At 43.9% G+C, this 15,129-nt stretch overlaps 1 protein-coding gene across 2 annotated transcripts in view; it reads right to left on the bottom strand.

The window, feature by feature from the left end:
- FBXW12 (F-box and WD repeat domain containing 12) overlaps positions 1-15,129 on the bottom strand; it is a 164,486-nt gene that overhangs the window by 140,933 nt on the left and 8,424 nt on the right. Inside the window, exons 2-3 of one of the 2 annotated variants that reach the window (XM_085624555.1) lie at positions 6,906-6,943; positions 1,348-1,511 (exon numbers count right to left, since the gene is read on the bottom strand). In XM_085624555.1, the coding sequence (XP_085480681.1) occupies positions 1,348-1,511; positions 6,906-6,943 (202 nt within the window). The remainder of the gene's footprint in view (positions 1-1,347; positions 1,512-6,905; positions 6,944-15,129) is intronic. The other variant, XM_085624556.1, reaches the window with a different exon arrangement.

The raw sequence follows: 15,129 nt of genomic DNA, 5'->3' as shown, positions 1-15,129 counted from the left end.
TTGTCTGCTGATTTAGAGCTGAGAATAATTCTCCAGCTTGACATTCAGAGGCTTTATGCTTATGCATTGATTCTCTCATCAGAACTCTTTATTGAGTATCTGAACTGACATCTTATTTTCACAATATTTTGAAATATTTAGATTAGGGAACTTCCTTTATGGAACACGCTTGCTGCATTATAACAATATTTACTATTTTATCTTATATTGAAATGTCAATTATTGGACTATGTGCATTTCTAATGCTAATCCTTAGAAGACTAATTGTTAAGGAATAAAGTAGATTAAAACCTGTGACATTGAAAAATAAAACTCTTTAACTCATACAAAACTCTCTTTATTGACTGTTCGAAAGTCATTAATAATTTAATGCATTGTTTGAATTATGTTGATGATTGCTCCTTTATAGTTATCCTTGTTGATGAACAAAGGTCCATACGACCAGTGGTGTGGATCAGGGCCGGACTGGCCGTAGCGGGCACCGGGCAATCCCCCGGTGTGCCGCACAGGTGGGGGGACGGTTTTTGGGCCCCTGGGGGCCGTTTTTGTTACAGGGCCGTTTTTGCAGCATAGCTGCAAAATCGGCCATTGAACAAAATCGGCCGAAAACCGGCCGTGGCAAAGAGTTCGGCCGCACCCCCAACCCCCTGGGGAGGGGTGGGGCCGGCCGAACACTTTGCCAGGGCCGGTTTTGGTTCCCAGTGGATTGTTTAATGATTAAATCTGAAGATTAAGGTATATAAAACTCCGCTACCTCAACCCCTTTCCTAAGCTTTAAGTGACTCGTATTCTAACGAGATGACCTTGGGGCTATACTAGGACAGAAACTGCAAGCTTCCACTTGATGTACGTAGAGGTAGGCCACACGGTCTCTAAGGTGAACTACCAGCTTGAAATCCATAACACAATAGCTCGAGACTCTTTTGAGTAAGCGACATAAAAAGAATATTAAGCTTATAAAAATTATTTGCGGAAAAAGAAAGATTCAAAACGCCAAATTATAGAGATTTTTTTTAAATTAATTATATGGCTAATAGCACTGGGCTTCATCAATGGGCATTGGTGACTGATGGAGTGGAAGCCAAACCAGGAATTTGGTTACTCATGTTTAGCATGTGACAAAGGCTGTTTAAAATTCTTAAATATATATATTACAAAAAAGCTACTTCATCTTGACCTGCTCCTTAAGCAGAGTTATTAACTATTTGGGAAGAGAAAAGAGCTTTGATAATACCATTAACGTTTTAAATAGTAGTATATCCACAGGAAAATTGTACAGGCAAATATAGAAACGAGTCAGTATATCACAGTGTAAGTTCTCCAGGTCTTTGGTAAGTATTTCCTTACCATTGTGCCCCCTCATGGTTTTGCAAGTATAATCCTGCGTGCCTCGTCCTGAGGTCATTTGGTGTTCTAGCTGGGAGCGATGTAGATAGTACTTCTTCCATGTTTGCATCCCAGGGACAAGGTTTGAGATGTTGCAAAACGTCCAGCGACTCAGACTCATCCGTCTGTTTAAAATGAAAATTGGTTGTTAAATGGGAATTAAGCTGGAATTTTTTTTCCAATTAGTGACTTTTTATAAAACTGAGGATATGAAATCTTGAAAAGGAAAAGTAATATTAGAGATATTAAGTCACAATTTGTCTACAAAAGTCGAATTCCTTGCCGCCTGTAACTGATTTTCAGGCAAAATAGGTGCCCACTGGGTATTCAACCTATCAAGAAATTCCAAACTTTGTATTGACTGTATCAGATAATACTTATTTTGGGTGTTTCATTCTCTATAAAGTGCATAGGTGTAACAAACATGAGGAAAGCGAACAGGCCCGATTTAAATCAATTTTTGAATATTTGCAAAATATATCATCTAGTTGTGCAAAGGGAGATCATCTATTGCATAATCTGCAGATTTTAACAAGAACATTTTTTGTTTCTAGCTCAAACGGTTCAAACGTTACTAAAAATGTAGTGACACGTGTGTCTGTGCAGTGGAAGACACTCTGCAAAGCTTGACTGGTCACCTTTCTGTTACTGTAGTCGGGTGTAAACTGATACTAATAAGGTGCAAGCAATGCCCAGCAGTGTTAACAAACATAAAAATGATAAAATAATGAAGTCATAAAATGTGCTGCATAATTTGCCTTTTCTTGCCTCATAGTTTACTCAGCCCTGCTGCATAATTTGGCCCTCTCCTGCCCCATAATTCCAGTGGCCCTGTGTATCACATAGTTATTTATACTTTATAGAGGTTTTCAGCCAGAGTTCATCCATTAATCTGTGACCGTGTCATTCACATGTTTTTTTACACCTACTCCAGCATGCATCAAGGGGAAATGTTAGGTCTCTTTAGCCTTTGACAGCCTTCACTATGAGTTACGGCATGCTGCGCTTTCACAAGGAACACATCCACAAACAAGGTAGTTCCCTTCAGTGCCGTGTGTACCATGGTAATGTGTACTTTTTTTACATCAGAAAAACCCTTTTGTCTTCAGCCATTAAAAAAAAAAAAAATTGATTTAATGAGGGCCCGGCAGCTTCCCACAAAAATAACTTTTGTAAAACCATGGCAAAAGAATTGCCAAAAAGGCCGGCGACCAATGGTCCATCGGCTACGCTGCCAACTTTGGTGCAGGAAACCAGGGTTCGAGCCTCGGGGTCGCGTCCACATCCTGTGATTCTGGGCAAATCACTTAATCTCCCTGTGCCTGAATGTGTAATGTAAATACGGTGCTATGTAAAGCGCTCCAATAACTTCGGGTCGAGTTCGCGCTATATAAATATGCAACAAAAAGAAATAAAAAATGTTGGTTTCCCCTTTCGGTCACAATGATTCAGTTTGGAAAAGGCCATCTTTCTCTCTGGTCCTCGCTGTTAGTCAGACATCATTTGTATCAAGTGCTCGGTAAACTTCGCTGCAGCACAGGCAGGAATGGGACGGTATTTGTGCAAACACCTTGACACACACTAGTCAGTGAACTTTAGGAGTCCAGACAGAGAGTCCTGCACTATTAAAACCGGTTTCATTTTCCTGCATGGGCCATTACCGCCAGTGGAATAAAGTAGGAAGGGGCGGATACTACAGCAGGATTCTCTTTTTTGTGGCCTATTCAGGACACAAAGAAGAAACTTAGACTAGGCTGGCAAAGGCGGGCCAGAAAGGGGGTTCCTAACAAAGGCAATGACCCCTCTTTCCTTTTATTCCCTCTAGTCGCTGCACACATTGCTTGCTGTACGAGACTGGACTAAGAACGAGGTGTCGGTAACCCTGCCAAGCATTCATAAAAAATGTGGATGAAAGGGGCCTTTCTTGTTACCACTGATGCCAAGCTTAGAGGATCCGGTGCCGTCTCCAGAGGGCATTGAAAGATGCCCGAATGGCTGCTCACATCATTATACTGACGGCGGCCTCGTCGTTTCAAGAGGGAGCCAGTGTCAAGTGTTTGTTTCTCGAAGCAGTCTTTAATTAGCCATTCATCTACTTTAAATATTGAACAACTTTAACCTCTCGGTCCCACGTAGAGCACGTAGGCTCGCGCGAGGAGCCATTCCCCACGCCATATGAGCGGGCAAGCTAAAAAACACACAGTGGCAACACACTGTACAGCTTCATCTAACTGTGGCACCTGTGGAACCGCGGGCTTAAAATCTGCCCTCTGCTTAGAATCTCTCCCGGCTATTTTATTTCACGTCCTTTTACGTGATATTTTATAAACCTTCGCTGCTTTGATTTGAATACATAATTATCGGACTGGAGAGTTTTTTTTCATATTTATATAGCGCGAACTCGACCCGAAGGTATTGGAGCGCTTTACACGAGCACCAGTTGCGTTACACAAGGACACAAGGACACATTCATTTTTGTTAGGCAGGGAGAGATTGAGTGATTTGCCCAGAATCAAAGGATGTGGAGTCAACCCCGAGCCTCGAACCTTGGTTTTCCACATCCTCTCCCCTTTTGACTTATTACGTCACTGGTTAGAGAGCCATTTTAACAATCATCATGAAAGAAAATAAGAATGGAATGACGAAAATGGTAAAACATGCTGGAACTACATAAGGGAACCACAACTGACTCTCATAAGTAGAACTGCTTGCTCAACTTAGGCCCCTGTTTCCTTTACCTCTGAGATTTCGCCTAGACACCCTCGGGTATTAGCACGCGTTATAAATGTTTTATATTATTTCATTTCATACCACGAAATACTCTGAAATTGCAGGCGGTTTTTTTTTTATTTTAATGAATAGTTCCTGCACTCCAGTGTTCATTGCTTGTTTCGTCTGAAATACAATAACAGAATGGATAATCCTTACATCACTGTGATGCCATAATATCATATAGCAGACCGTTTTTGTGAAAGGGAGCCGCCATTATGTTTCCTATCATTTCCCTCATATTATTCCTTACTTGAAATGTCTTCATGTATTTCGAACATCTTTAGCCCCAATATAGGTAGGACGAGGCATGCGCACCCTTTGCAAGGACTGACCACTGCTATTGTTTTTGCTTCTTTAGGAAATCAACTCGAGTGATTGGTGGTCTCAGCACACTGAACAGGCCATTCAGGAACATGTAACTTAGGTTCCCCACTCCAGGAGTCCCACAGTTTATCAGGACCCAGCAATCCGGTTTCATGACCTCCATCTATGCAGGGCTCAACAAATAGTGGGGCATATTTACGAAAAAATGTCAGATCGGGGCGCTGCGCCAAATTTGGCAGCGCTCTGACATTTCCAAAATGCAGGAATGCGTGGTATTCACAGGAGAGTACGGTGCACCTGTGTTTTCCTTAGTGCTGGCGCTAAATGTAGCTAGCTAGTGCCAACGCAGACACCCTTGCACTATAGTGCAAGGGTGTCTGCGTTGCGGTGAATGATTGTTTAGGTGCAGGAAGGTGTCCCTTCCTCCACATATACAATCACTAATAGTGATTTGTTAGTTTTATGTGTGCTGCAGAAGGCAGCACACATAGGAGTAGCAAATCGTCATTATTCAATGATTGTTTATGTGCAGGAAGGGGCACCTTCCTGCACATGAACAATCATTAATGGAATTTTGCTCTTTCAGCACACATAGAAAAAGCAAAAACGAGGAGTAATAAAACCATTTCTCCTCGTTTCACCATTCTTGCGCGTGTTATTGCATGGCGTTGGTTTTTGGTGCTGCCTCAAATTTACACCTCCTTGTAAATCTGGTGCCGCATCAAAAGCAATGGGTGTGGCAGTGAAATGCCCACAGGAACACCCATTTCACACCCTTTCACTCTAAGTGATGCGTGTAATGGGGATTTATTTACAAGACGGCATAAAGCCACAAAAAGTGGCTTAACAGTGCTTTGTAATTATGGAGACGGGCTTATCACCAGCAGAACCTTGCTAAAAGTGACGTTCTGGTGGTTATTTCACCTTGTAAATATGCCCCATATTGCCCTGCACTTTTGCAGCCCTACACCCAACCAGTAAACAGAAATTCAACAATTTAGCCCTTTGGCAACTCCACAATCATTACTCATCAACTAAGTTGTCCACTCTCCAGTAGACTCAGAACCAATCAAGACATAGGGTATAAGGTTTCTTACGATCCAGCAAACCCAAAACCAATCAGTTCTCAACAATTCGTTTTTACAGCCCTCTAGTAGTCACTAGACTAATAAGGACTGAGTAAAGTGGTTTTCCTGTTCTTCATTTTAAAACAAACACCTGCACACACGAGCAACTCCATAAATCATTCAGGGCTAAAAACGGTGTTTTTCTATTCCACAGCAGCCACAAAGTCAGTTATGCCTCAAGAACGTGTTTTTCACATTCCTGCAGAAGTACAACTACAGAGGACCCAGGTACAGGTTTCTTCTAACCCCACTCCTACATAACTCATCAGGATTCAATAGAGCAGTTCCAAGAGCTGAACATTCAGAAGACGAAGGCACGAGCGTAGATTCAGGGGGGTGTTTGGGGTGTTAGACCACTCTAAAAATTGTATTCTGTAGTAAATAGTTTGGTACAGGTGCTTTAAGTCGGGTATGGTGAGCTATTTGTCGGATTTCACTCTGGATTTTTACATGCACACACTGAACAAAACACACACACACTCTCTCTCTCTCTGTCTCTCCCTCTTCTCTCTCCTCTCTGCCTTAAAACTTGGTTAGTTGGAAAACTATTGTGTTTTAATGACCCCTAACAATCCGCACTCCTCTCTTTCCACTGCCTCTTAAGCCTCGTGCTTCTCATAATGTTTTCTAACAAGAAATCTGAAGCATATACCCCCTCCATCTTAGTGACCAACCTCCACCCCTGGATGAAGGAGGACTCCACGTGTTTGCTGACAGCGCATTGTTGGGCACCACGCTCAGCTCGTGGCTGGGTGTCCTCACCTCCTGGGTTTTCTGGCGCCTCGGTGGTTGCAATAACCTGAAGGGGTGGGCAAGATCTGCACTTTCGGTACCTGTGTACGTGAAGGTTTAAACTGCCCACACACAAGGGCGCTTTCTGCACTGGGCATGAGCGTCCTCCATCTTTAATCCAACTTGACCTAGAAAACCTCAACCCTGTCTAGGGATATCTTTGTTAGAATGAGTTTCAGGATGTGCGCAAGCTGGGCATTTTTCAAAGTGCTACCTAAAGGAGATGTATTCGAATAGGTCAGCTGGTGTTAAATAAATTCAGAGTTATCCTTGTGGAAATTGCAAAGACTATTTGTCTAAATGAAATGCCCTGGGAGGATGAGTGCTTTTTACCATGCATAACCAAAGATAGATAATCTGCTGTGATGAATGGATCAGGGTCACACGCTGTGGTACCCCGAGCCTTCCACGCTTTAGAGACAGTTCCTTATCAGAGTTTTTAATAAAAATTTATGACACACTTTGCAGAAATTCCTGGGATACTTAAATTAACAGGGCACTCACCTCCAGAGTTGAGAGGTTTCTGCAGCTTCATTCCACTCCTATGACAAAAAAAATTGAAGACCAATATTTTACCCACAGTAGACTTTTAGACTTATTTTTAACTTTTCACTTTCAGACAAACACACAACAGAAAGAGCCTTAAGAATACTATACGCTGTGAACATGCACTGAATGGAGGCGGCGATATATGTCGTCTATGCCTCACTCAACTGCAGATGCTCTATGTGGCCTACCACAAAAGGACCCGGCAAGGGACTGGTCTCTGACACAAATGGGTGGAGGAGGATGGAAAGTTCATTAACACCATCAGGAGACACACCAGAGTGTAAGGCTTTAAGGACAGTGAGCGCTGCGTTGCTAGTAATACTCTGGAGAGCTAGCGCCTTGATCCTAAAACTGCGGTGCTGGGCACAATGGGGGGTTTAGTACTGCCAATATATAGATTAACATTGATTCACATGGGACTCCGGGTTGCAGGGTGAGAGACTGCCATGGAGTGAGATGGGGATCCCTTTTCCCATAATGGACACATGACAGAAAGAGATGAGTTAGTGCCAGACATCTTAAAAAGTTATCACCAAGAGGACGGGGATGCCCCAGGAAGTTCTTTGGAGTTGGATTAGCTGCTATAAACTCTACTTATTTATCTAATCATTGCTTAAGTGGGAGAACCAAACCCCATTAATATGGCATTCTTCCCCCTAGCATCAGTGAGTGCCCACTGGGTTACAGTCCCTGGAGGAGCTTGTCCCTCGCCTAGGGCTCAAATTCGCGACACACTGCACTTTGTGTATGTAAATTGCCTCACCAGTTCCCATTCACAGATATTCTTTAATCTTCTGGCTGCAAATTTTAAATGTTGTTCATTCATATATAGATACACAAAACAATTTCTAAAAATCACATCCTGCTTTTTTACATGTTAAGTTGGTTCTGCACTTCAGGTTTCCTAAACATGGTGGGGGAGTCACAGTTGTGTGTAAATGTCTATGTAGGATGGTAGAACGGACTGCGTGTTTACCGCAGCATATATGAATGGCATATTGCATTTTAGGAGAGGTGTGCATGTACTACGAGGTTATTAAGAGGTGCTGGGTCTTGTATGATTGGCTGTTGACTGAGGTTCTTATGCTGATCCCATGCACAGGTAGAAGGCCTGAGAAGGAAAAGTAGTGCGTGTTGCAAGTGAGCAGAAGGTAATGCTACGCTAGTTAATTAGATATTCTGTGGTATTTTACATATTTATTCAAATAGTGGCCGCATATACAACCCGCACACAACCCACAACTGAGTTAGAGACTTGGGTGTCATTTGACCCCCAGTTACACTCCGGTTTAAAATAATGTTGGATAAGGCACCTAAACAATACTTGTATCCGTTCCGCAAGAGCTATTACTCTGTTAGGATGGAGACTAAACGTGCCACTTCCACTATACTGGGCGGGGGCAGACTTTATACCCCATGTACAATTAATACTAAAAGATAGGGACTTGTCATGCACTACTGGACACGTGTATGATTAATTATGAGTTACAATGCCACAGTATTTTGGGGTAAAACAGAGACTTAGCCAATCCAATCAAGTTACCTGCAAACAGGGGAAAATATCATATATATGGTCGTAAAGTCACCAGTCAGGTATGTCTGCAGTTGGCCTGCAATATATCCAGTCATTAAAACAGGTATTATTGATCACCAATGTGTGGCATGCAGCTGATCCGTGTTGAAGCATAAGAGGGATTATCTTATTTCACTCGGTACAAAATACTATTTCAAATAGTAAACTGGAAGCCCCCCGTCTTCTTCTGTGAACTATATAATAGTTCACACAGCTGAGGTATCACATTTGCTGTCTTACATGAAAGGAGTGGTGGTGTCGTTATACATTTAAGGACAGTATTGTTGTACGGAAGCACAGCTGTTGCAATTACAGAGTACCTGAGGTATTCCCTTTATGTAATTGTTATGATTACATGGGCTGTCTAAGTCCTGCAGAATTGTAGCATTTGTCCAGCGTGTCATACAGGTGTATGTCGAACTAGAGTGTGGGGAGACAGGGTGTGGCACACAATAAAAACGATGGGACTGATTATGATGTTATGCAAAACTTTCTGCCTGACTCCTTGTCAGATTCGGTTCCAACCAACTCGCGGTCCCATTATGATGCTTCCAAACACCATTCGGAAGGTCTCCCATTGACTTCAATGGGAGCATGTGTTCCGACCCACAACACAGGCTCCCATTCCCACTGCGAAAAGGGGTGGTTGCAGAAAACCTTGCACCCTGTCGCAGGCACCCCATGGTGGCTGCCACACTCTGAATGGTTTTAAAGGGGGGCCCCATAGGTATCCCCAAGGCCCCCAACCAGAGGCCTCAGGATGAAGGGGGCCTACTAGGAGCCCCCAAAGACAGTTTCCAACAGCCTTTCTGTGTCGGACAAACCGAGTCAGAAAGGCTGTCTGAATCCGACAAGGTAATTTGTCAATCGGAAACGCTGTCCGTAGAGCAGTAGAATTTGGCTCTGACTGACTAGGTTTCTCCGAATGCTGGTCGGAACTGATTCGGAATGTTCGAACGGTTTCCTTTCCGACCGAGAACATCGTAATCGGTCGGTCAAAAATGTTTCCGACCGAGTCAGGCAGATAGGTTCCGACCTGGTCTAGGGGAATTCGAACACTGCTCTCAGGCTTTCCGCACAACATAGTAATCGGTCTCTAAATCATTAGCGGCTGAAAAGCAGAGTGGGTCTCTGTTTTTTAACCAATCACAGAAGTACACAGAAGTTCATGGTTCATCCATGGTCACCATCTGTACTGTTCTTCATAACACAGTGCATCACTCCATACAGAAGGCTTGTGTGATTGCTTGGCCAATTGGGAACATGTGAATGGATAAACATAACTTAAGAGTACTCACTTCTGCTGGACCATGAACTGTTTGCTTAGGAATGCAGCTACAATTTTTACAAATTGGTAAAATGTATCTGTTCTGGAGATTATAGACGATTCCCATTGTAGTAAGCGCCTTACAAATAAATATTAAATAAATATATAATTAAACAATGTGTGGTTTCCATCGTGTTTCATCAACACTGCTGAGGTATCCCCCCCGCCCCTACCTGATCTTTTCATTAATTGATTAAGGAGACCCAAGAGCCTGCAGGTAAAATCTGGATTACAATACTTAAGGCAAAACAGCAAAATTACATTAAGATGATTGGCTTCGAGAACCTCAGGCCTACCCCCCACAAACATGCCTCCCACACAATGTTTTTGTTTCTGCTCCTCACCTTCAGCTGACCTGAAAACACTGGCAATGAACTATGCGTTATTGTTCTATGTACAGGATGCTAACAGTGGTTAATGCCCTCCACAGAGCAGTGTAACTGTTAATTACCTACTCTAGCCAAGAACCTTATGTTAGGGCACATATGAAGGACATAGAGAATAAGCAACTTTTAATGCTATTTCTACCCGCCCCCTTTACCAGGAAAATAAACCCACCACCAATCTTTATCTGCTCATGCACATACATCTAATTAGCAAATCTATACAGACCAAACACATCGGCTGCAATAACCACCACATGCTAACAGTTTTTGAAGGCAACTTGTTTTGGTTACCAGTTTATCACGGACTTGCCTACATTCTATCAGTTTGAATACAATGTCTTTCCTCTGTCAGCTGATCTGTCCTTGTCCACTGGTGATAATATCTGCAGAAACAAGACTGGTGCCAACCTGTAAAGGAGCAGGTGCCCAGTTTTCAGAGTACGGGGCTAGTGCAGATACATGGGAAGGTGGCAGATGCCCAGAGTTGATCTCAGTTTCAAACAGTAAACATATCATGCATCAGCGCTTCCATCTATATTAACCGTCCTAGATACCACTCTAATCCAAATAATGACCTACAGGAGCGGCTAAGTGCCATCCTTTGCATATTTGCTCAAAGTTCCTGACGCATATGAGATCCACAAGGGCCATCATGATGGGTTGAAGAGGTGGATTTGGTAAAAATAAACTATTTCAACAACGTCACAACTATCAAGAAAGCTGCGTCATTGAGATATTTACTCTAGGGTTAGCATTCTCTCCGTTATATATTCTTTCTGCCCTAGCAGCCTCCACTCATTCCTAGCGTAAGATGCTACTTGCCCACCTGCCCGTGAGCTACACTTGGCGGAGTCCGGTCTGCAGTTAAGATGCAGATGCAAGTGTAATCTATCTCCACCCGCTTAACCCCTCCAACCAGTCCTAGCCACTGCTGCACAAGCAGTTTGGGAACACAGTGGTCTGATAAATTTGCCCAGCGATGGCTCATGTACAGACTAGAGCTGCCGTGTCCCACCCTTGGTTGCCAAAGGGTCTTCTCCCATTTTTCCTGTGAGGACCCATCCCACATGTGGTACCCTCCATCAGGATTTCTCAAGTGTCTACCATCATCTAACTGTGAGAGACAAGCTGAAGTCAAGTGGCTGGGTCTGCCTTAATAGCAGATCCCTCAGCACCATCCTCCGGCTCCAGCCTGGTGTAACACTACTTACTCATCTCACGTTTATTCAAACGTTTCCATCTGAAATACACATAGCGATAACCTATGCGGGTGCTAGCTAAGCCTGATCCCACACACTCAGCCGCTCACATCGAAGCACATACACACTGCTACAGAACCACCTGGCCTCCCATCAAGGGATAAGCACTCTTGCAGCCTATGCACACGAAAAGATGTTTGCTCTTATTTAGAGTTTGGTGGAGGAGGAGCAGCACTGCACATCTGCAAAGCTTCCACCTCACCCAACTGCTGGTTCACCCACTCTCTTTAGAGTCAGGGAAGATCCAGAGTTGCTCTTGCTTACGCCAGTTTACACTAGCTGCACCGCCAGCGTCCATCTCTGATCTGGTGGCCTGTCCACCAAGGGGCAGCAAGTTCACAATGACGGGAATCCTACCATGCTGCGGGTGAGGCAACTGTCACTCATTTGCCCTCTTGGGGACCTCTCCCATTCACCCCTCATGTTTTCCTCTCCTGCCATTTTCCTCCCCCATCCACAGCATGTTCACCTCCTCGCATAGCTTTACCTTCCATGCAGCACTTCAAAAGCTCACCAGGGCAACCCATCTTCCTCCTCGCACTCTACATCCCACTTCCTTGCCATGCATTGTCTTTCCGGTAGCTTATACAAGTCTGTGAGACTTCCCGCCTTTCTCCAGCTACTCACGATGTGCATCCGCCTCGCCAACTTCTTGTTTTCTTCTCTGCAGCCCTTTCACAGCTCCCTCTGCCTTGCAATACTTTTACCATCCACCGCTATTGCAATTGCCAGTGCTGGCACAAAAGCTTCGAGAATTGGTAAAGCCAATAGTGTTGTCTGTATTAGCTTTGACAATGCTTGTTTGGTGTGTGGCTAAATACACAAGCAATAATAATGTTAATAAAACTCATCTATACAGTCTTCCCTAAGTGTTGAAACAGGCAGAATTATTATCCAGGTTAATATGACCTTGAAGTTGTAGATACATCTCTACAATGATGTAATTAGTTCAACATGCTACCTTAGTGCCACTGCAGTGAGTTAGAGCTTCCTCCATGTGTTAGCCTGCATTGCTGGCTGCCTAATGCTGTGTGTTCCATATGTCTCTTCCCTCCCTTCAGTAATGTACATCATGGGCTCTCTACTCTCCATCTGGGCTTTTCGACTCTTTTGTATGAAGAGCCTTGGCTGAGGCACACTTCTGTCGTGCACTTCCTAGGGTAAGTGTTTTTGGCAGTGAGCCAAACCTATGGCACTTTTCTATCTTGCACTTTCCATTCGGTGGAGCTCGTGGCAGAGAAGGTGATTTGAGTCACATACCAGGGACTTTGCCATCACCTTAAAAAATACAACTTGCAGGCGAGTTGGTGCTAGCACTAAAAACAACAGTCAGTACTCATGGTGGCAATGTGTTGTACCAATGGTGGAACTGGACAATCCCGGCAGCGGCATTTGGAAGCAGACCTCTCACACAAAAAAAGCACACCTCTGCTTTGTACAAATTAATCCTTCACTTGTCTTCGAATGGGAATGTTCCCCTGCATGGTGAACAGACGTGTACACTACCCTAATTGCTGAACTGCTTGATACTGACTTTGTGTTTGTTCTTAGCAGTACAATAAATGATCACATGTGCAGAAGCCTAGGCCTGCCCCTGATAACATGAAGTCCAGAAAACTGTTCTGTGACCTTAAGAAGTGGACCAACCATGCCCTTATTGTGGGCAAAGGACCACTGTCCATGCTCTATGCAGGTTACATAAAGCGGCGATGGCTGTGTTTCCCATTTTTTGGGAATCAGTAGTGTGACCAGACCTTTTACTCTTTGACAGGGAGGATGGAAGTCTACTAACCACTCTCACTTAAATTTCTGCTTTTATGCGAACACCAGATCCTAGTGCTGACATTCCATGCACGTGTCAAAGTGTGTGTAAGTGCAGTGAGTGTATAGCACAAGTATGGTAGTAGGTCTCTGTATGTGATGAGAGTCTTAGTACTGGGGCAGTGAGATCCATTTTGCTTGGCTTCTGATTCATCATGGTGCAATGTAAAGGGTGTATACAGATTCATCGGACAATAGAAGTGCATTGTCTGGAGGAGGGAGACCCAGATACTCAAGTGAGAGAGGATGGAGACAGAGGTCCCCTTAGATATACAATGATGACCTTGTTAGTAAAAGGCTGTTGATTAGTGCATCTTGAAGACTGCCGTTTGGATGATGGAAGGTGTGTGGGGTGGGGCTGCAGTTTCTATTGTTCGAGGTGAGGAACTTTCTAGGCATGGCCTGCCTCCTTAATTCTGTCTCAGACCAGTGCCTTCAGATGGCGGATGACAGCCAGGTGCAGAAATCTCACACTTCAATTGTGCCTTTCTTTTGGATGCTACTGCTTGGAGCCAGTGACATTTCTATGAGAGGCTTCACCTTCCACAAAGGCTGTGTCTGAGGAACAGCCACAAAATGACATTGAAAGGGAACTACGGCACTATGGCTACAGGTTTGGTTGTGACCTCACCTGTGACTACTCTTACCTTCACTATCTCTACTGGCACATACATGCCTTGGGACACCAACCTGTCACTCACTATAGGTTGTGGCTGGCACATGCGTCTCTCGGGACAGTGGTAGGGATCCTATTCACCTGAATGGGGTGGAAGTGCCTACTCCCATCCTTTGGGACGATTAACTTCCCATTTGGACATGTCACTCAGCAAAATGTTAAGAAGGCATCCTCATCTGAGGGGACATCCCCTATGGCTACACTGGAAAGCCCAGTGCTAACCACCCCCTTGAAACAGGCTGGGTCACACCTCAAGTTACCTGACTGCTGGCAGTCAAAACAGGCCCTATTATCCAAGTGCGTTTTTAATCCTGGGTCCCCCTGCCTCTGCTTGCCAGAGTTGGGGTGGGTGCTACTCTGTGCTTTTTTAGGGATCTGGGGGACTGTATGGTCAAAAATGTCCTCTCTCTCCCTATTTGTTTTGTTGCTGCCATCATTCCGGGGCTCTAAAATCATGTCAGCCCTTTCGTTTTCTATTGCCAGGATTCTGGCTTCAAGGGCTACTTTTTTGGCTAGTCTCTCCAAGTCCACGGTTGGATCCTCTAGTGCTTCTATGTACCTGGGGTGGCCTGGCCTATCGCTAGGTCCATGCTTAGGATAGAGGTTAGTGTTGGATTCCTCATTCTCTGGGGTATTTCTGGGGGATATATCCTCCTGAGTACTGATAATTCATCATCACTGTCCATCTCCTCTTCAGAAAGGTTAGGATTCTTTTTTATTTTGGCCGCATCCGACTTTGCAAGCAGCTACTGGAGCTGTAACTGGATTGGAGCCAGTTTTTTTTATCTTACTGGCCTTACAGATGTTCCTTCAGTGCTTCATACCAAGATGCAAGTAAGGGGTCAGGTTGAGCTCCTGAACACTATCCTCTGTGCTAGACATTTTTAGTACAGCTGAGACCTTTTCAGAAAATTATCCCAAAAATTATAAATAGACTTTTAAGGCCTAACTGACTAGTAACACGTTAAATTTCTAATACAGGTTGGACTAGGGGAATTTATCACCAGGCCCAACATAACAAAAATGTAGAAAAAAAATAAAATTCGAATAAATTTGCAAAAAATGTTTTCTACTAAAATCAATTTGGGGTTTCTTTGTGGAATCACCTATTGACCAAGTGATATCAGCAAATGCAAA

This window comes from Triturus cristatus, chromosome 9, assembly GCF_964204655.1.
Source record: "Triturus cristatus chromosome 9, aTriCri1.1, whole genome shotgun sequence".
NCBI lineage: Eukaryota > Metazoa > Chordata > Amphibia > Caudata > Salamandridae > Triturus > Triturus cristatus.
This window is presented reverse-complemented; position numbering and strand designations above follow the sequence as displayed.